Consider the following 20,587-nt stretch of genomic DNA (forward strand, 5'->3'; position numbering starts at 1 on the left):
ATTATAAAACAATGTGCACAACTTGGACCATTTAGTTGTTGATACTGGAACACATTGGCTGACAACATATGACCTTTTTGTATGATTTTCTTGGTGATAATTTAACCTTGGCTGTATTTGATAATCGTTAGGATTTGTCTATCGAGCATTACAAAGAAGAGATTGAAAATCTGAAGAGGCAATTGGCTAATGCAGTTGGAGAAAAAAATGAACTTGAGGTTAGTAGCATAATGTTCCATTTCATTGAAGTATTGTGACTTTAACTTTTAACGGATTTCATTATGTCCGCTAAAGAGTTCTTTCGGCATTTCTTAATTTTTTTGAGATTGTCCCTAGGCTAATAACCGATCCTGTAGATAATTTACAGATGATAAGATGACGCATACAAATATTCATGTAACAGGAACTTTCACTTTCACTTTCATTACCTGTTGTCCTAGAATAAGCTGACTTGCTGTGTGACCAAATGTTACTTCAATATAGTCTATTACTTAGATGGCTTTCAAAAAATATCTCCAAGTGCAATGGGCATTTGGCTTTATGATAGAACAACTAAAAATGGATTAGAAACTGTTCCCCATGTTTTTAAGATGTAATAGCAATGGTAACAAAGAAGTAAGCACTCATCGTAAAAATTGTTGTCTTTTTTACTCCTGGTTTCTGTTTTGCATCTCTTCCTAGTTTAACACTATTATTTGTCTGATATTTGCAGAGAAGTCATGCAAACCAGTTATTATTGAACAATCGACTAATGGAAGAGATTTCCGAGCTTCAACAAGAATCACTCCTAATCCGAGACGTTCCTAAAAAACTGAGTGAATCAGTAGGAAATTGCAAGGACATCTATAAGGACATTTTATCAGTTATGCAGGTAAAAATAGTGTACTTTGTTTTGGTTATTTCAATCCTTTGTTTTTGAGCTAGTCATAAGGAAAACTTGTGATGTTTGACTAACCATCGACCTAAACAGAGTTTTGTAGCCGATGAAAAATCTTTGACTTCAAAATTGCTCTCTACCACAAGCGAGATTGGTGTCCAACTTTTTTCAAGTTTGGAGACCCAGTTCTTCATTGCTGCAGATGGTCATAATGTATCAGTAAGTGAGAATTCTCTGGTTCAAAAACAAGGCAAGGTGATTTTTGAGAGGTTAAACGAAACAATCTCAAGTCTGGTTGCATCACAGACAATAACTGCCAGCGAACAAAAGGTAGCCGCTTCGCCTCAACTATCAAGATGCCATTATTTCATCGTTATAGTCGCTGTTATTTTATTAGGATTTCTTGTTACCTTGTTTCTTCCTAGACTTGCTTAAACTTGTCACTGTCAAATAGTAAATATGTAAAAAGATGGTGCATAATATCATAGTTTTCTCCATACCTTTAGCTTACCATGATCCACTGCATTATAACAGTCAGCATTCAGCCTTGAATCACACTAGAATTCTAAGTCGAATTTAAGGAATTTTTTTTTTTCATACTTATTATAGCGGGGAAAATTTGTATGTAACAGTTCTATACATACTGTGAACAAAACAATGTATGCTGTTTGAAATTATGAAGCTCCTAGCCTCCTACTTTGTTTGTTTAGACATTTTTGTTATCTGGTTTCTTTGTGGTTAATTATTATGGTTTCGCTTGCGGTTATCTTTGGTGTCAATTTTTCATCTTACTTTTCGCCTGCCTCCAGACCATAACCATAGCATACGTTCTCTGTCAGTGAGATTGAGATTATCTTTGTATAACTTGCTTTCTTAAAAGTAGACAAGATTATGTTTTGAGTTTCATTTATTGCATGTATGAAGGAATTGGCTTTGGAAGATGCAAGTGCTACTAGGAAAGAGGAAATAAGCAACGAACTGGATTCAATTAAGGAGAGTTACCATATCTTGGAAAACAAATTCAAGCTCAACAACCAACTTCTTGAGGACTGCAAGGAAAGGTTTTGTAATTTGGAAAGAGAATGTAACATTCTGAAAGAAGAAAAAACTTCTCTGTTCCAGAAACTCACAGTATCTGACAAGAAGCTTGGTTTGGTTAATGACCAATACGAAAAAATCTCAAAGGATTTGAACACAGAAACACAGAGAAGAAAAAAACTAGAGGAAGAGATCACACAGTTCAGTAAGGCATTTTCTCATAGGCAGGTCTCTTTCAGATCTTTCAACAACGAGCTGAAGTCTAGAATTGAGAACTTAAGAGCCCCAAGTTAATTTCAATACTTAAATCTCTTGGATATTGAAAATGAATCAAATGGCTACCATCTCCTTGTTGGCAATGTAAGACTTAGGATTCTATGTATGGTTGTTGTTCTGTGTTGATTATGTATTGCAGCAACAAGAGTAATTATCCTCTTCAGACCCTACAATGTTTGAATACAGTTATTCAACGCTGTTTTAGAGTATTTATGACTGTCAGCTCCACTGTGATTTGGATGCATCTCCTCTTATTTAGATGTACACTTCCCTGTTGCAATGGTCATAAGATTCCAGTAAAAGCTATGCATAATGTACCCACAGAGAAATTCCACTTCCTGTAATAACTTGCCAATTTGTTATTAAAATATGACAATGCCGGTTCATTAGAATCATCAAAAGAACGAAATTGACATGTCATGTGAACGCGCATTAGAGTGCGCACAAAATTGGACGTGGTTTGTTATGTCTTTGTAAAGCAAAATGACTAAAAACATAAAGAAAACTTTTGCTAGAGAAGGAATAAATGACAACAACAAAGGAGTTCTATTCCGGTTAGAAGAATCAATACAGATGGGTACCCAGATTTAAGGACTTCTTTGTCTTTCTAACATGCTCATGTTTACTAATCAGCTCTTTCCAGACTATTGGTACTACTAAATCTAATTAGACGTAAACACTAAAATATCTTATTAGATTTTGAACAGTCTGGAGACTCTGTACTTTAAAGAATTTTGGTTTGCAAATAAACAACATTTGAATTAGGTGCAGGTTGGAAATTAGTTGCTGGCTTTTTCTGCTGACTCTCACAAAAAGCTCAAGCAATGCCATTGTACAAACTAGCTGGCAAAAATTAAAAATTCATCGCGCTTTATGCAAATTTTAGCTTCAGCTAGTTAGTCTTTCATTTGCAATTCTCCGGGTCTTTGAGCCTGATCGACTCGACTCTTTTCCCTGACCTGCTGGTGACTAGCTATATCCATTATTCATCTTGCAATACCATTAAATCACTATTGCTACTTGTTGCAGTATGGGATCCCCCAAATTCAGAGTAGGGTACCTTCACAAATACTACAACCACACAATATATAAAACAATGGAACAGAGAAATAAAGTGAATGCTGCTGCATAATAGTATTAGCATTAACACTGGTCAATTAAGGGACCACGTTTCCCAGCTACCTTACTTAAAATGAAAAGCAAGTAATCAAACAACATTCGGACCTACTGGCATGAATACATTCTGCATATCCTAACAGACCATACAAAAAAATGTTAAACACACTAAAAATATGACCAACAGTAATGTTATCAGTAGCGGTTTCCGCTCCTCCGAACAGTTTTACGTGTCGATGAACCATGATTGATCTCTAAGACTGAAAACATTGCTTGAAAGTAATGTGCACATTGAAATTTTTGGAAGATTGCTGGAAGGGCCACAGCCACAGCCCCATACCCATTGGTTTTTACAAAAACACAAAAAAAGATATTAGACAGAAACTCAATTGGGCTGACGACCACCAAAACCAAAGAAATAACATGATATGCAACAATCTTGACATTCAATTTGCCTTCTCAACTTTTCTGTAGCAAAGGGTCCCTCCTCTTCCCACTAGAATACAACCCCCCAAGGACTGGACCATTGCGGAAAGACATGCCCCAACTTTCCTGCCAAACAGCTCCAAACAATCTTAACTACTGCAATGTCTTCTTCTTCTTCTATCATTTTTTTTTAAAGACTGATATGCCTGGACTCAATGGTGACATTCTCTACTCTATTTATCTCTTCATCCACCTCTCTCTATCTCTCTTTCTCTCTTTTTCTTTCTTTCTTATCTCCACTATCATAATCAACCCTACTGCCATCATTTCAAGTTCTTGAATTTTGCACATCTTCTCATGGCTTCTTCCTCCTCTATGTTGCCAAAAACAAACCAGGTTAAAAGATTGAGTGAACTTCTTGAAGAAGAACAAGAACCCTTTGTTCTTCATGAGTATCTTTCTGAAAGAAGTTATTCAAAGAGAAGCCAGAATTGTGATGGTGGCTATTGTACCTATTCCAAAGGAGGGAATTCAAGTAAAGACTTGAAGAGGTTGCCTGATTATGAATTGTCTAACAGAAGAAAGAAGAAAAATAAACACCATCCGTCAAAGGTCTTGAGATCTGTACTTAACAAGCTGCTTACTACTGTTTATCATCATCATGACAACCTGAAATCGGCGCCGCTGACGGTGAGTAATTACAATACTAGAAGTAATGCGGATTTGGATAATCGATTCTCTTCGGCTAGTAGTATGACTTTGTTCGAATCATCCTCGGAGGCGGATACCGAAGAATTGTCAGCTGAATTGTTGTACCAAGTGAATTCTGTTTCTGCTTTGACATCATCTGCTGACAATTATAAACACAATTTAACACAACAAGCACAAAATGAAGTAAGATACTTCTACCTTTTACCATTCAGTTTTTGGTTGTTTTTTTTATTGGTAAATTATGTTGTAGACGGGTTTCGAGCTCGGATTCTATAAGTAGTTTCTAACAAGTTTTGCAAAACAGATTCCTGCAAGAAGAGTAAATCAATGGGGATGCATGGAAGAGACTAAACAACATAGCCCTGTTTCAGTTCTTGAAGAATTACTCTTTGATGAAGGTATGATTTACACTCAATTTATTTTATGTTGTTGATGAGTTTCGAACTCAAGTCATTGATGTCGAATTAACATGACCACTACTGTTTCAGTTCAACCAAGTCCAAGAACAACAATTCATAAAAAGAAGATCAAATCAAATTTCATTCGCCAAGAGAAAAAATCAGTTATTACTGATGAATCAATATTTTCAGCTTCATTATGGGAATCACTTGTACATACATTGACAGAGAAACAGGGTTCATCATCATCATCAAACTGTTTGAAGACAAAAAGAGTACTAGAGCAAACCAAACAACTTTTATTTGATTGTGTAAGAGAAACAGTTGAAAATTACTCTAACCAAGGTGGTAAAATTGTGAGTACTAGTGACAGTGTCAGGGTTCATTGTGGCCATGAGAGGGTTTTATTAGGAAGTGAAGATATTGGGAAGATTATTAGTGAAAAGATATGTTTATGGGGTAAACAAGCAGGAAACTTAACAAATATAACTCAACTTGTAAAGTCAGATTTATCCAAAAGAGAAGAAGAAGAAGAATATTGGAAGGAAACACCACAAGCACAAATTAGAGAGTGTATTGGTAATGAAATTGGTGATGAGATTTTGGAAGATATTAAGAATGAAATTGTAATTGAGTTGATTCAAAATTTTGAACCAAGTAAATAGTAATAGTATTTTTAACTATTCTAATGTACATGCTTTGTTTAAGTTTTTATTACTAGTTATGCTTGCTTAGAATAAGAAGCGAAGCCAGGTATGAACTAGCATGGGCTGTACTGCAAGTCTATTTATACTCAAAATTTTAGATCTATTTAGTCGAAAGATTCAAAACCAGACCTTTTGCCAAGTGCTAAATTATTTCCATTCCCTTTGTTTATGTGAAGTGCATTTTACTATTTCTTTACTTTAATTTCTCCTCTTTTGGCTTTAAAAAAACAAAATTCATTCTCTTTTTCCGATTTTCTTTTGGGTGAAGGGATTCTTAAGGAGACAACTTTAAGTAAAGAATAATAGTTTAATTTCAAAAATTTAGATAGAAAAGACTTAACTCAGAGGCTGGTTTTGTTAGTTTAATCTCAATACTACAATTTTCCAGTAAAACAAGAAAGATTTTGGAAGACCTGGTCATAGTGGTTGATGAGGTGGTTAGTTTTGAACTACCTACCAATAGACTAGCCTACTAGCTATAGGTTATAGCTGAGGGTTGCACTGACTGAAATACCTACTAGTTGATCCAATTACTGGTCCAAAGAAATAGGTGGTATAATTGTCCTTGGGAGCAATCATATGCAATTGAGATATCATTTTGGGTAACTTTCAGGTGTGCACGTGTTAACTGGACCATCATTAGAACTTACACAGTAGTCTGTCGGGATACGTGCTAGGCCTTGGATATAATTGTAGTAGTTAAACCAGAATAAAACATAGATAGCTGGATAAACCCACAAGCATTGTTTCCTACTCTTAGACCTACCAATGTCACTTCGTGGTGGAATCTCACGGTCACCTGACAGTCCAAAGACTTTGCTTCCGAGTCCAACAGCTTTTCTCCCATATGACTAAAAGAAAAAAGATTGACCTCCCACCAGAATATAATTTCCCCCCCTTAGTTTTAGTTTTTTTTTCCTTTTTTTTCTCTCTCCCTCAAGGAAAAAAACGATTATATTAAACAAACTAATACATATGGATGGAAAATCATGCTTCAAAAAAAAAATGGATAGAAAACAGTTTTTCAGATATGAGATCAGGAGTTTGAGAAACCCATTCCTGAGTTACATTACACTTCCTAGCTAGCTTAGTCAAAGCATCCGCTGAGCTATTAAAGTTTCAACTAATATGTTTACAAAGAGTTTTTTGAAAAACAGGAAATCCGCATTTACAAACATTTAAATATGAAAATTTAGACCAGTGAATAGTTGTAGCCGATCCATCGATTACATTGACTAGAATTTGATTATCTGAGATAAATATAACATTAGTCAGTTGTTGCTTTTCTGCTTAATTATAGCTTCCAAAAGAGCATGTTTTGCTGCGATTGTTGTCCAGCATCCTGCTGCATAGAAACTCTAGTTGGTCCATATGCGACAATCCACGACCTACAAATATAGATTTTTCTATAAAGAAACAATGATTATTCAGCAGCGGTGCAAGAGAGAATTGATGTTGCTTTAAGCTTGAAAGATTTTAGAAGTAATAAGAAGTAAAATCTGTATTGAGTTTTTGATAAAGAATTACAAAAGAGAGAGAGAGAGCCTTATAAAGGCTGTTACAAAGAAACATACATACTATATTGTCTGAGAGAGACAGCCTGTCAGTTATAGTTAAAGAAATTAACAGAAAGCAGTAAAACTGTGTGATTAACGCACTTATAAGTCAGACACTCTCTCATACACAGACACTCAGACAATGACTCAGACATAACTGGATTCGGTACATTCTAAATCCTTTCATCCCCCCTCAAGCTGATATTGGGTTAAGCAAAACAGCTTGCCATCCAAAGAGAGAAAAACACAGTGAACTAACCCCTTTGTAAACAGATCAGCTAGCTGATTTGCAAAAGATACATAGCTGACCTATAAAAATCCAGAGCTGACTAACTCTCTCAAGAAGTGATAGTCAATCTCAATATGCTTAGTCCTAGCATGAAAAACTGGATTTGTTGCTAGACTATTGGCAGAGACATTATCGCAAAAGAGTTGAAAATGAGTTGTAAGTGAAATATCCAGTTCTTGTAACAGGAAAGAAATACACACTACCTTTGCTGCAGTTATTTCCAAAGATTTATACTCAACCTATGCTGATGACTTGGAGATTATTGGTTGTTTCTTAGAGGACCAGGACACCAGAGAAGAGCCTAGAAAGACACACATACTGATGTAGATCTTCTTGTGTCAGGACAGCCAGCCCAGTCTGAATCTGAGTAAGCAGAAATGGATGTAATGTCTCCTGCAGAAAGCAATATACCAGTTCCAAGTGTGCCCTTTAAGTACCTCAGTATTCTTTTAACTAGCAGCAAATGTTCATCAGTAGGAGACTGCATGAACTGAGCAACATAATTGACACTGAAACAAATGTCAGGCCTTGTCATGGTCAAATAATAAGACCTCCCACCATACTCATATATTCAATGACATTTGTTAAGGGAATACCAGTGGTTGCTGACAATCTTGGTCCCTTGGTAACTGGAGTTTTAAAAGGTTTGTAGTTGAGCAGATCATACTTTTCCAACAACTCTAATGTATACTTCTTATGTGTTAATAAAATTTGCTAAGAATCATTCTGAAATATTGCTTCAATGCCTAAGAAATAATGCAGAATGCCCAAATCCTTAACTGGATAGCTTTGTAGAAGAAAGGCAAGAATCTTGTCACTGAGAATAGTTGAAGAACATGCTAGTATGATGTCATCAACATACATAAGAAGTACAACCATGTTTGTAAGATAACAAACATAGAATAGTCACATGTAGACCTAGTGAATCCAAAGTCTATCAATGTACCACAAAATCTATCAAACCATTCCCTTGGTGTCTGTTTAAGACCATATAGACTTTTGTTGAGTTTCCATACATAATCTGGATATTGAGGATCTTCAAAACCTTTAGGATGCTTCATGTAAACATCTTCTTCAAGCAAGTCATGCAAGAATGCATTACTGATGTCTAACTGCTTTATTGACCAAATTTTAGAAATAACAATTGTAAGAACAACTCTTACAGTTGTTGCCTTTACCACAGGACTAAAAGTTTCAAAATAATCTACTCCATCCGACTGGTTATAACCCTTAGCCACAAGTTTTGCTTTAAACCTCTCAATTGTTCCATCAACATTCAACTTAACTTTGTAAACCCATTTATTGCCTAACACATTATAGCTTGGATCATTTGGAACCAGATCCCATGTATCATTTTCAATTAATGCTACATTCTCATCCTTCATTGCTACTTGACACTTTGGATTTTTTATTGCAGTCTTGAAAGTTTTGGGCTCAACAAAATCAGAATTTATAGCATTGAAGACTGAATGTAGAGGATATTTAATCAAACAATGAGAAAAAAATCAGTATGCAATGGCTTGGACTTTGTAATTCCTGATCTTGATCTAGTTGTGATAGAAGAAGAATTCCCAGTAGAAGTATGAATAGAAGTATCATGAATAGACGCATCAGAGGCAGTAGTTGAAGATATAACAATACTAGTTGAACTTGAATTTGTTTCATAAGAAAAAGAGGATTCATCAAAATTCACATGTACTGAAATATAAGTCTTCTAACTGGTTAAGTCAAAACACTTATATCCTTCATGAATAGGACTGTAACCTAAGAAGACACATTTGGTAGGCTTAGCACTCAACTTATGCGCTCTATAAGGCTCAAGATTAGGGTAACAACAACAACCAAATACTCTAAAAAATGAGTAATCTGGAAGGGTGTTGAAAAGTATTTCATATGGAGACTTAAAGCTAAGGGCTTTAGTGGGAAGTCATTTTATGATATAAGTTGCAGTCAAGAAGGAGTCATACCAGAAAGCTTTACGTAAAGATGCTTGAAAGGATAGAATATTACCCATTTCAGTTATATGCCTGTGCTTTCTTTCAGCCAAGCCATTTTGTTGATGCAGATGAGGACAAGAGACTCTCAATACTATCCCACATTGATCCAGATACTCCTTAATTTGTCCTTTAATTAACTCAAGAGAATTATCACAGTGGAAGTACTTGATAGAAGCGGATAAAATATTCTCTGAAGTAGCTTTGAAATGTTGGAAACATGATAAACTTCCATCTCTACTCTTCAGAGGATAAATCCAACGATATATTGAATAATCATCTATGAACAAGATATAATACTTGAAACCAAGTGAAGAAATATTTGGAGCTGGACCCCAAATATCACAATGTACCAGATGCAATGGTGAAGTTGTAGTTCTCTTAGAATCATAGAATGATAGCTTATGATTTTTACCCTTCTGACAAGCTTCACACAAACATGTACCTCCAGAGTTGATTGAGATGAATGAAGTACTGGCAATCTTCTTAAGAATCACATCAGAAGTATGGCATGGTCTATTGCGCCACAGAGAAGTATTTGAATTATCAGTTGTAGCTGTTAGAGCAAAAGAATTAATACCTTCCATTGGATAAAGATTATTTTTAATTTTTCCTTCAACCAACACTTTTCTAGTCTTCACAAACTTTATCTCATATCCCCAATCAAAGAACTCTACAGAAACCTGATTATCCTTGGTAAACTTAGCAACAAACAATAAATTTTGCTTGATGGTAGGCACATACAACACATCATCTCGATAAAACTGAGTAGAGTTAGTATCCAACACAATATTACCTGTTTTCTCAATTGGTAACATGGTGCCATCCCCCACCATAACCTTGTATGTCCCATCATAAACTTTTGCATTGTCTTGTAGAGTAATATGTTTAGTTAAGTGACTGGTGGCACCTGAGTCAGGCAACCAAACTGAACCAACATTGCAACCTGATCTAGTTAAGGATGCATAATTCACTTGTATGGAGGCAAAATCTTGTTGAAGTGTGTTTGAAGCACCACTTCCCTCAGCCTTATCCTTACCCTTACCTGATGGAGTTTTATTAGGAATGTACCTAAAATGACATCTATTTGTTGTATGTCCTATCTTCTTACAAATATGGCATTCAACGTCACTAAAATCATGTATGACATTCTTGTTTTTACCATCAGTGTGAGAAGTAGATGCATTATTAGACTTAGAAGTAGATTCATTATTAGATGACTGATTCTTTGTATAATATACTGAATTTTGTGTATCAAGAATTTGTAAAGATTCAGCAGCTTCTGCCTTAAGCCATTGTTCATGATGCAAAAGTCTTGATAAAACATCATGAAGGGAAAATGTAGTATCTCTATTATGAGCAGAGATCACAAATTGTCGATATTCCTTTCCTAAACCCATCAAAGCATACATAACCACATCGGATTCATCTACTCTTTCTCCTATTGCAGCAAGAGAATCTATAATATCTTTTAACTTAACAAAATAAGTAGATATACTGTTATTACCTTTCTTGATTGAATGAAGTTGGCTACGGAGAAGAGATTTATTTGTTGATAAGTTCTGAATGAATTTCCTCTCCAATTATACCCAAATTTCTCATGTTGAAGAAAAACCAATAATCCAGCGAGAAATAGTATCATCAAAAGTAGCATTTGAACAAGACATGATGAACCTATTCATCTTGCGACAATGCAAAAACAACGGATTAGGAATCTTTTCTCCATCAAGTTCTACATTTTCAGCAGGTTTATCAACACTGCCATCCACAAACTCATACAAATATGTAGGGATAAGAATCGACTCGAACTGATTTTTCCATATAAGATAATTAGATCCATCATCTTGCAACTTTACTGAAACAAAATTTGTGATATTCTGTAAAGGCAGAGCAGACGAATGTGTAGCCATTGAAGAAATCTAAATCTTGAAAAGAAAATAGATCTAGAATTACATATAAAAGTGATTGAAATTTTAAGAAATAATAGAGATTGATTCTAGAGATTTTAAGAAATTTTAGATGTTGAATTTGCACATGTAGATGGTGGATTTTCGACAAAGGGTAAAATCGTAAACCCATAATTATACGAACCTCTGATCCAGCAATCAGACGTGAGTATTGAGACGCGGGTCTCTCATCAAATTCTCTGACTGAGGATACTTTCTCTCAGAGTACATGTAGATATGTAGTCTCACAGCTGGATAACGGCATATCTCATGAATACTGAACACTTTCAGTGATTGTTTCTATATAGTATCACGAGATGGACGGCTCCTAGACAGCTTGTTCTGCTAGTATAAAGCGATAACGTCTTCAGGAATAAACAACGAGTTTACCCTGACTATATAAAGGATATGACTTACCGGCAAGCTCATATCGGGATAATTAATGCTCCTAGACAGCTTGCTCTGCTAGTATAGAGCCACAAAGTTAATTATTCCTAAAGTTCTTGGATTCATCCGTGACATTCACTACTGAATTCCCAGAATAATCTATCATTGCTCCTATTCCATGGTCGAATCCACGACCTGATCCCATGGAATGGAAATGACAATTGCTCATATTCCATGGTCGAATCCACGGCCTGATCCCATGGAATGGAAATGACAATTGCTCCTATTTCATGGTCGAATCCACGACATGATCCCATGAAATGGCAATAAACAATTGTTCTGATTCTATGATCGAATCCACGGCTTGATCTCATAGAATAGCAATGAAACAACTATATTATCTCATTACTCCGATTTCATGATCGAATCCACAACTGGTCTCATAAATGGTAATATATAAATCTTAATTACTCTGTGGTCGAAACTACGATCCCATGGAATGGTAATGATCGCTTTATTATTAGTAGTCGAATCCTCAGCTGATCCTATGAATTAATAGTAAACGTCTATTTATTTTATTACTTAGTTTCATGAATTATTCTCCACAGAATTTCATAAATTAATAATAAATAATCAACAACCGGGCGTTTGAGCTACCTCTAAGTAAGCCCCGATTCAAATGGTGAAGGTGTATTCAACAACGATGAACCTATGCAAAATAGGGAAGGAAATAATAAATAATTAAAAATATTGACAAGGGTACTGGGAGCACGGACACACGACCGACCGACCGTGTCGTGGTCAATCCCACGCCAGTTTTATATTTTTAATGCATTTTTATTATTTTCCATGATTTGATGAAAATTCTCTCATTTTATCAAATCTCCTTCGTCTCGAGGAAACTCCTCGGCTTCATGGTGTTTTCATAAACCCATGAAAATAATATAAAATTAAGGAAAAATAGTGTGGGGCGTGACCATTGGCCAACCGGCCATGCCTTGATCCCAGCCGGCCCCACACCTTATGGTTCCTCGTTATTTTATTATTATTATTATTTCTCTGATTTCATGAAAAAACTCCTTGATTTCATGGTATTTTGCAAAAATTAGGAAATAAATAATATAAAATTATGAAAAACTCGTGGGACCGGGCCCTAGCCGGCCGGCCATGCCCTAGCCGGTCCCGCATGCCCCTTTTATTTTATTATTATTTATTCTATTTTCCTTGAGATTATCAAATTCTTTGATTTGATGGTATTTCTCTCAAATTAGGAAAAATTCCCTCAAATCATGAAAATATATTAAAAAAATATATATATAATTATGAAAACTTGTGGAACCGGGCCCTAGCCGGCCGTCCATGCCTCCCACGGCCCCACACGGCCCTTGTTTTTATTATTTTAATATTTTTTCTTCCTTGAACTCATGAAAACTCCTTCACTTCAGGGAAACTCCCTAAATTCATCAAAACTCTTTAAATCCATGATATTTTCATAAAATCATGAAAAATATTATAAAATTAAGGGAAAGGCACCACGGGACCGTGGTTACAAATGGCTGACCGTACCTTGGTTTCACGGTCCCACGCCTCCTCATTCCTTTATTTTATAATTATTTTCCATCATCTCATGGTGTTTTCCTCAGTTTCAGCGAAACCCTAATTTTTGGCATATTTTCTCGAATGGACGCTCAACTGCACGTTAGAAAATATCAAAATTCTCATTACTGAGACGCGGACGTCTTGGGGACACGAGCATGATATCTTGATCTATCAAGATTGGCTCTTTGGCTTATAGAAGCCAGTCCCATCAATTTTCACAGTTTTGACCTAATTTGCACAATTGCACGTATTAGGTCCGAGACTCTTCCAAACACTTTGGATTTTCATGAAGTGATCATCAGGAGGTCACGTGACTACCCAGGGCCGGTTTCATGACCCCATGGTCGGTCCCTCACTTTGTCATAATTAATTAGGTTTTCTCACCTAAGGCTCAGACGAGCATTTTCGAATAAATGATTAAACCAGCATTTAATCATTCTTTCACCAACAAATCGTCAACTCTTCAGGAGTTCTTTGTATTTTCTCAAGTGAGGATATGGGCACTACATGGTTGATCCACGGTCCCATGTAGTCGCTCCCTCCTTCGTCCCATGGTTAAACTTCTGACGAACCATGAATTGATCATCAATTGATCAAATTAGGGTTTCTGAATCCAAGGATCATCATTCGAGATTCCAACCTCAATAATTTTACGACGACCTCATGGTCATTAATTTTATTAATTATGCTCGTTTCAACGACCAGTATTCTAATTAATATTTTTGGTACGCTGCCAATAATCCATCAGATGAACAATACATGCTCAGACGATCAAATATTCAACGATTCATCACATGAGCAACACTTTCTCAGATGATAAATATTTGCTTAAACCAAGGGATATTGGTTCAACAATCAATATTCAACGATCCATCGAATGAGCAATACTTGCTCACTTCATCATAAGAACTATACCTCTGTCTCATGACATGTTCAACTCATGAGTTTCAGAATATCATGTTCAACTCAGCAACTACATGGACTCATCGTCCCATCAAACCACAAAGTCATCAATCGACTAACATACCACGAGACGTCAATCATGTCACTTTGGGGTGATATCACTTAGGGTTTTGGTCTGGCGGTCTACGACACGTGTGTTCAAACACACAATGGAATGTGAGCAAGTCATGCAATCAGTTGAAGGAATTCACGAGGTAGTGGGTGGAAAATCGACCAAGTCTCCACACGTTGAGCAACTGGTCTAAAACACGATTTCCATTTCCCTACTCTTTCATCCCATCAACTGTCACACTTCACGGAATCATGGTGTCTAAAATTCCAGCAATATAAATAAGTCTCTGAATCATGATTGAATCATCAGCATCAACAGTATCATCAATCTCACGTCTCATCGACAACACGAGATCATCAACTCATCAATTGAGCAACTACTCAACATCTGAGCAATTTCAATCATTCAGAGCTTATCATATTCAGAATTCATACACCCACAATCTTTGATTACCATTGAATTCCACACATTTCCCAGCTTCCCTCCTACAGATCAACCCATCCTCTCTTGTGACCGAATTTACTCTGGAACGATCATTGTCTTGATTTAGGCTGGAGTACTACAGATTGATCTCTCGAATCTAAAGCACCCCCTTTGCAGCGGTGCATCTGTGTGAGGTTTAACATTTCGCTCGGTTCGAGGAGTCTCCTTCGTACGGTCGTCTCCTCAATTCCTTAAAAACCAGCAAATCGTTTTTTCCCCATCTACAACACATCGGAATTGTTTTTCAGAATTGAGGATCAAAAAGAATGAAAGAATCAAGATCTTCCGTAGAAGACTGATACCATGAAAGATTTTAGAAGCAATAAGAAGTAAAATCTGTATTGAGTTTTTGATAAAAAATTACAGAAGAGAGAGAGAGAGAGATAGCCTTATAAATGTTGTTACAAAGAAACATACAGACTGTATTGTCTGAGAGAGACAGCCTGTCAGTTACAGTTAAAGAAATTAACAGAAAGCAGTAAAACTTTGTGATTAAGACACTTACAAGTCAGACACTCTCTCATACACAATCACTCAGACAACGACTCAGACATAACTGGACTCAGTATATTCTAAATTCTTACAAAGCTCTTAGGCTGAGTCTAGTGGAGAAATTATGTACGATGATAACGACCAAAAACCGTGGTCTAAACCCAAATAAAATGAAATCCCCGTTCTCTCTCCTCGAAAGTAGGGGATGTGAGAGGGGATTTAGAAATGGGCGAGGAATATTGAATCCTCGCCAGAAAAAAGTGAAAAGCGAGGTTTTAATCCTCGCTTACTCTTTTATTATAATAAAAAAGTTAATAAAATGTATACAAGATTTTGGGCCCACCTCCTGGGAGAGGAATGAATCCTCGCCTATTCCTTAATTCCCTCCCTCACCACTAGACTCAGGACTTACCTCCTCCTTACGCGTCACGACTGTTCAAATACCCACTCTACCTCTGCACTAGACTCAGCCTTTTATAAGTTATGCGTTTGGTTCATCGTTTCTAATTGGATGGTAATAAATTGCATCATAGAATTAGGACATTGCTTTAAGCCTTATATGAGTTCTGTGTTTGGTTCGTCGTTTCTAATTGAATGGTAATAAATTGCATCACAGAATTAGGACATTGCTTTAAGTTATCAGGACTTTCTTGACACCTATCCTAGAATGGTGATAAACTGCATCACATAAGTATGGACCTAGCCTTCCATACCTGCCATAGAATAACAATAAATTTTTTTTGAATTCAATCATTGCAGAGGTTTCCTTAACCTGAAACCTACTAAATATTTAATCTCCAATGCAATGAAAAGTAGGAATTATAGTTACCTCCTAAAACCAAACCATATTACTCTAACAAATGAACAATGAAAATACAAGTGATCCTCAATTCCGCAGTCATACCACAAAGAGGACAAAGTTTATCAGAGACTATACCTAATTTAAATAAATAACTTTTCAAAAGTAATATATTATGCAAATATTTCCATATATGAAAATTTAAAATCTGGGAGTACATCCATATATTAATTTCAGCCATCCAATCTCGACTTTGAAAGCATCGTAATAGGTCAGCTTGGTATACGAAAAACCCATTCATAAGTTGTGATTGATAAATCCTTATCTTAAACAAAATAATATAAAAATCGCAGATTTTAAAAGAGTTAAATTATATCATTCGTTTTCTAATAATTACACGATTACATTAATAATATAATATTCGGATCCTTACTAGACTTACACATTTCGTTAAATTAATAATCTTATTTAATTAATAAATTTTGCTGGTCACAAGGCATTAATTTTTAGAATTTCAACCGTAAAACATATCTTTCATCTATTTTTTTCTTTTCTCCATGGCCTCCTCCTCCCTACTTGTGCTACTACCAAACCCACTACCACCAAAAATACCTCCGCCGCTTACCCATCGACCACCACCACCTCCTTCTATTTTTTCCTCATTCCATGTTCAGATCCTCCACAAACATCACTTTGGCCATGTTCAGGTTCACCACCAACATCACCTCCGCCTTATCTTCCTCCTCCATCACCAACACCAAAATCATTTCTTTCTCTTTTTCTCGCACCAGAACCAAACCCATTACATATTTTGATTTTCTATCAATAACAACTCCGACTCCTCCCAGTCTCCCACACCAACATCATTATCAGTAGCACCTCTTTTTCTTTTACCCACACACCCATCATGTCTAGATCCTCCACCAACAAAAGATCTACCTTCTCCCCCATCACCATCAACACATTTTTCTATTACTCTCTCACACCACCAACCCTCTACCATGATCCTCTACCAACACAACATACACCTCATTTTGATTTTCGATTATTAAAGTTTAAATTATCAGAAAATATTGTGTTGGTGAATGATAGGTGTTGTAAACACCTAATTTTATATCTACTATTTATGCTTTCCTTGCTATACTTCTTGATAATTATGTATCTTATGTGTGAGTTTGAGTTTATTAGGTGAAATGGACTCATTTGAAGCAAAAGAAGAGGAAATAGGCGCAAAAGAGGTATCGCAGTCATTTGAGGTGCGAGTGCTATCTAGATCCCAGGTCAAGGTTAAGGGGAAACTATCTTTTGGAGGAGTATTAAATACAGGACAGCTCATGTTAAGGGGCTGCAATTCGGATAACCCTTATCCAGGAGATGGGTGTGCTGTTAGCATTCAAAGCCAACCCAACCCTAAATTCGAGAAATGTCTACTTTCAATCATCAGTTTATTCATTACCCTAAAATCAAGAAGAAGCAGCCGTTGCTGCTATTGTTTGTCCGAGAAATTTAAAGAGAAATTCAGAGAAAATTGAGAGAAGTAGTGAAGTTAGAGTTTCAAAGAATACATTTCAGAGATGAACATCGAGAGAAATGGATTTCGATCTGAAGTTGCCGTTGTTGATATGGGTCAGTGATGCTGCATTGAGTAAGAAGAGGAATCGATGTGTGAATTCGAGATGGAGATGAAGTTTAAGAAGGATAAAGATCAGTTGCTCAGAATCAGATTGAGAAGAAAATGGGGATTCGATGTGTTTGGATCGATTTGAATAACTGAATATAGGGTTTCTTTACAGGTTAGAGTTTGAATCCATTATGAGTCTGAATCTAAATTTATACTGCAGTTGAAGAACAGTTGAGATGAAACTGAGTTAGGGTTTGTTGTTGGTGGTAGTCAATCTGAGGAGAAGAAAGAAATTGGGTCTGTTGTGGAAATGGTTGCTGAGAAGATGGGGGTTCTGCAATTAGGGTTCATGGTGAGTTGTTGCTGATGAAATCAGAGAGATCTGTTGATGGGTTTGTTGTTTGAACAGTCAAGAAGGAAATGTATAGAATGAAAGCTTGAATTTGTGGAATTGTTGACAGGATCTCAAGTCCTATAATATTGAGCAAATGGGTTGGCTTGTTTGAAACTGGGATGCCTATGCTGGTGGTTAAGCAGAGATGAAGCTTGCTGCTGTTTTGGGTGCTTGTGAAATGATGATGTTTATACTGCAACTGGAGTAATGAGTATGGAGGTTGCAGTACATGGTCAAATGCAGAATGAAGCAGAACAGGAGCAAGAGTTGTCCCTGTGCAGCTGAACTGAAGTAAGAAGTGGTGTTGTTGAGTTGCAGGTGAGATATTGCTGCCATTGTTTACAGGGAAGCTAAGATGATTTTGGTGGAACTGAAGCTACAAAATGAGAAGCAGCTGATGATGTATGGCTTAGGCTGCGTATATGGATTGCAGTTTTTTGGAATTCTGTGACTAAACTGTAGCTATACAATCAAGTAGGAGCTGCAGGAAGTTGAATTGCTATGGTGCAGTGGCTGTGTTGCAAAGAATGGTGTTGTGGAGTTGTGAACTGAGTTGGATTCGCAGGCATTTTAGCATTGCAGCTGGAGCAGGGAACAAGTGATGTTGTTGTTCACAAAGTCAAGAAGATAAAGAATGAAGGGGATGAACTCGTAATGGTTCATGACTGAGATGGAGTCGCAATGGCTAATACATGGATTGAAGGCAAAGAAATGAGGCAGCTGAGTTAAATGGTGCTGCAATGATCAAATGGAAGTGAAGGATAGAAGTTAGTGAGTTGGTGATGCACAATCATTGTGCAGCAGCAAAGCTCTAGCCTGCGAAATTGTTTTGGCTTAGAACAAGTCAGCTGAGTTAGCCTTAACTCAGACCTGACTCATCTGACTGGTACCAACTGACTGACTAGGTGTGACTCACTGAGTTTGACCGTTCTGACTCGTTGACCGGTGACCGGGTGGACTTTGCCGGTCACCTGAGATGTTTTCCGGCAACTCCAAGAGCTAAAGGAGCTCCGCAATGATGCATTTGAAAGCTCGCGCATTTATAACGAAAAAACGAAAGCATTTCATGATAACATGATTTCTAGGAAAAAATTTTGCATTGGGAAGAAAGTGATTTTGTTTAATTCTCGCTTGCATTTATTTCCGGGTAAATTAAGGTCACGATGGATTGGATCTTTCATTGTTACTAATGTGTTTTCTCATGGTGCAGTGGAAATTCGTAGCATAGCTACAGGAAAAGAACTTAAAGTTAATGGGAACCGGTTGAAACCATATTATGAGAATTTCACTTCCGAAGTGGTGGAAGGAGCTAACTTTGTGGATGCACTCCCTATGGAGGAGGCATAGAAAGCAAGGAGATAGTCGGGCTGACGACTTTAAACCAAGCGCTAAATGGGAAGCAACCCATAGGATGAGTATTTCTTGTCTTGTATTTATTTCTTGTTTTGTTTTTAGTTTTTCTTGTCTTGTTTTGCATTTATTTGTTCTGATTTCTTGTCATTGTCATGTTAGAATTTCCCACCTTGACTTACTTTGGATGACTCAATTTACATTGAGGACAATGTAAAGTTTAAGTGTGGGGGAGTGGTTAAGCATTTTCATTTTAAAATTTTAAAATTTTTTCAACTTTTGTGCAGATAGTGAATAAGAAAACTCCAACTTGTAGTTAGTTTAGAGTCACATAGTATACATGTCGCTAAGATTACATCGAGATTCTCATAAGAGTGACTGAACTTAAAGATGTCAGAGAACATGATCAGGTTTCTTACTTGTATGAGAGTTAAAGTTGGATTTAACCATCCCAGTGGCAAATGAGGTGCAGACTGAATTCGGTATTAGATTTGTGATCCCCTATAGTGGAGACTACCCATGTTACATCATGAGAGACACCGACCTTCATTTCTAATATGTGCTTATAGAGTGTGTGTCACCGTACGTAAACTCCGGGTAGAATGGTGAGCTACCCAACCTCCCACCAATAGAAGCACTATTTTGATCTCTTGAGTGCTATTTTATCAATCATGAATGGTGACATCGAATTGCTAACTTACATACCACTTGTAATCTTGTTCGCAGTTAACACCATCCACTTTATCTCTCTCTACACCAACAGGTCCATAGAAACACCATCATCGTCAACAAGAGGAGCATCACAAATTCGAAGGAAAGTTGAAGACGTTTAAGGTTTACAAGTAACAGTACAGAAATGAGCAGATTTCAGATTTAAGTATAACAACAAGACAAGGAGCAGAATTTTTACAAGTTGAAGACTATTGTACAAGAGTGAAGATTATCAAGATGGGAATTCAATAAGTTTATGATATCGAGACATACAAGTTGTGAAGAATCGAGTAGTAAAGTACTTACACCATGGCCTTTGTACTTGCATTTTTATTTTTATCTTTATTTTGTATTTGTATTCTTTTCTCTTATCCCCAAAAAAAAAAAAAGACTTGGGACATG

At 36.5% G+C, this 20,587-nt stretch overlaps 2 protein-coding genes across 2 annotated transcripts in view; both read left to right on the forward strand.

Annotated features, from left to right (window-relative positions):
• LOC113286467 (kinesin-like protein KIN-7N) overlaps nt 1–2,413 on the forward strand; it is a 6,567-nt gene extending 4,154 nt beyond the window's left edge. Inside the window, exons 15-18 of the mRNA XM_026535090.1 lie at nt 132–218; nt 713–871; nt 971–1,207; nt 1,802–2,413. Coding sequence (XP_026390875.1) covers nt 132–218; nt 713–871; nt 971–1,207; nt 1,802–2,209 — 891 coding nt within the window. The 3' untranslated portion in view covers nt 2,210–2,413. The remainder of the gene's footprint in view (nt 1–131; nt 219–712; nt 872–970; nt 1,208–1,801) is intronic.
• A 1,393-nt stretch (nt 2,414–3,806) lies between these two features.
• On the forward strand, nt 3,807–5,675 carry LOC113286478. The gene is made up of 3 exons (XM_026535094.1): nt 3,807–4,627; nt 4,749–4,842; nt 4,933–5,675. Exons 1-3 carry the CDS (start codon nt 4,091–4,093, stop codon nt 5,505–5,507), a joined length of 1,206 nt encoding a protein of 401 aa, XP_026390879.1. The 5' UTR covers nt 3,807–4,090; the 3' UTR covers nt 5,508–5,675.
• Nucleotides 5,676–20,587: the final 14,912 nt, after the last annotated feature.

This window comes from Papaver somniferum, chromosome 1 (assembly GCF_003573695.1).
Source record: "Papaver somniferum cultivar HN1 chromosome 1, ASM357369v1, whole genome shotgun sequence".
In the NCBI taxonomy this organism is placed as follows: domain Eukaryota; kingdom Viridiplantae; phylum Streptophyta; class Magnoliopsida; order Ranunculales; family Papaveraceae; genus Papaver; species Papaver somniferum.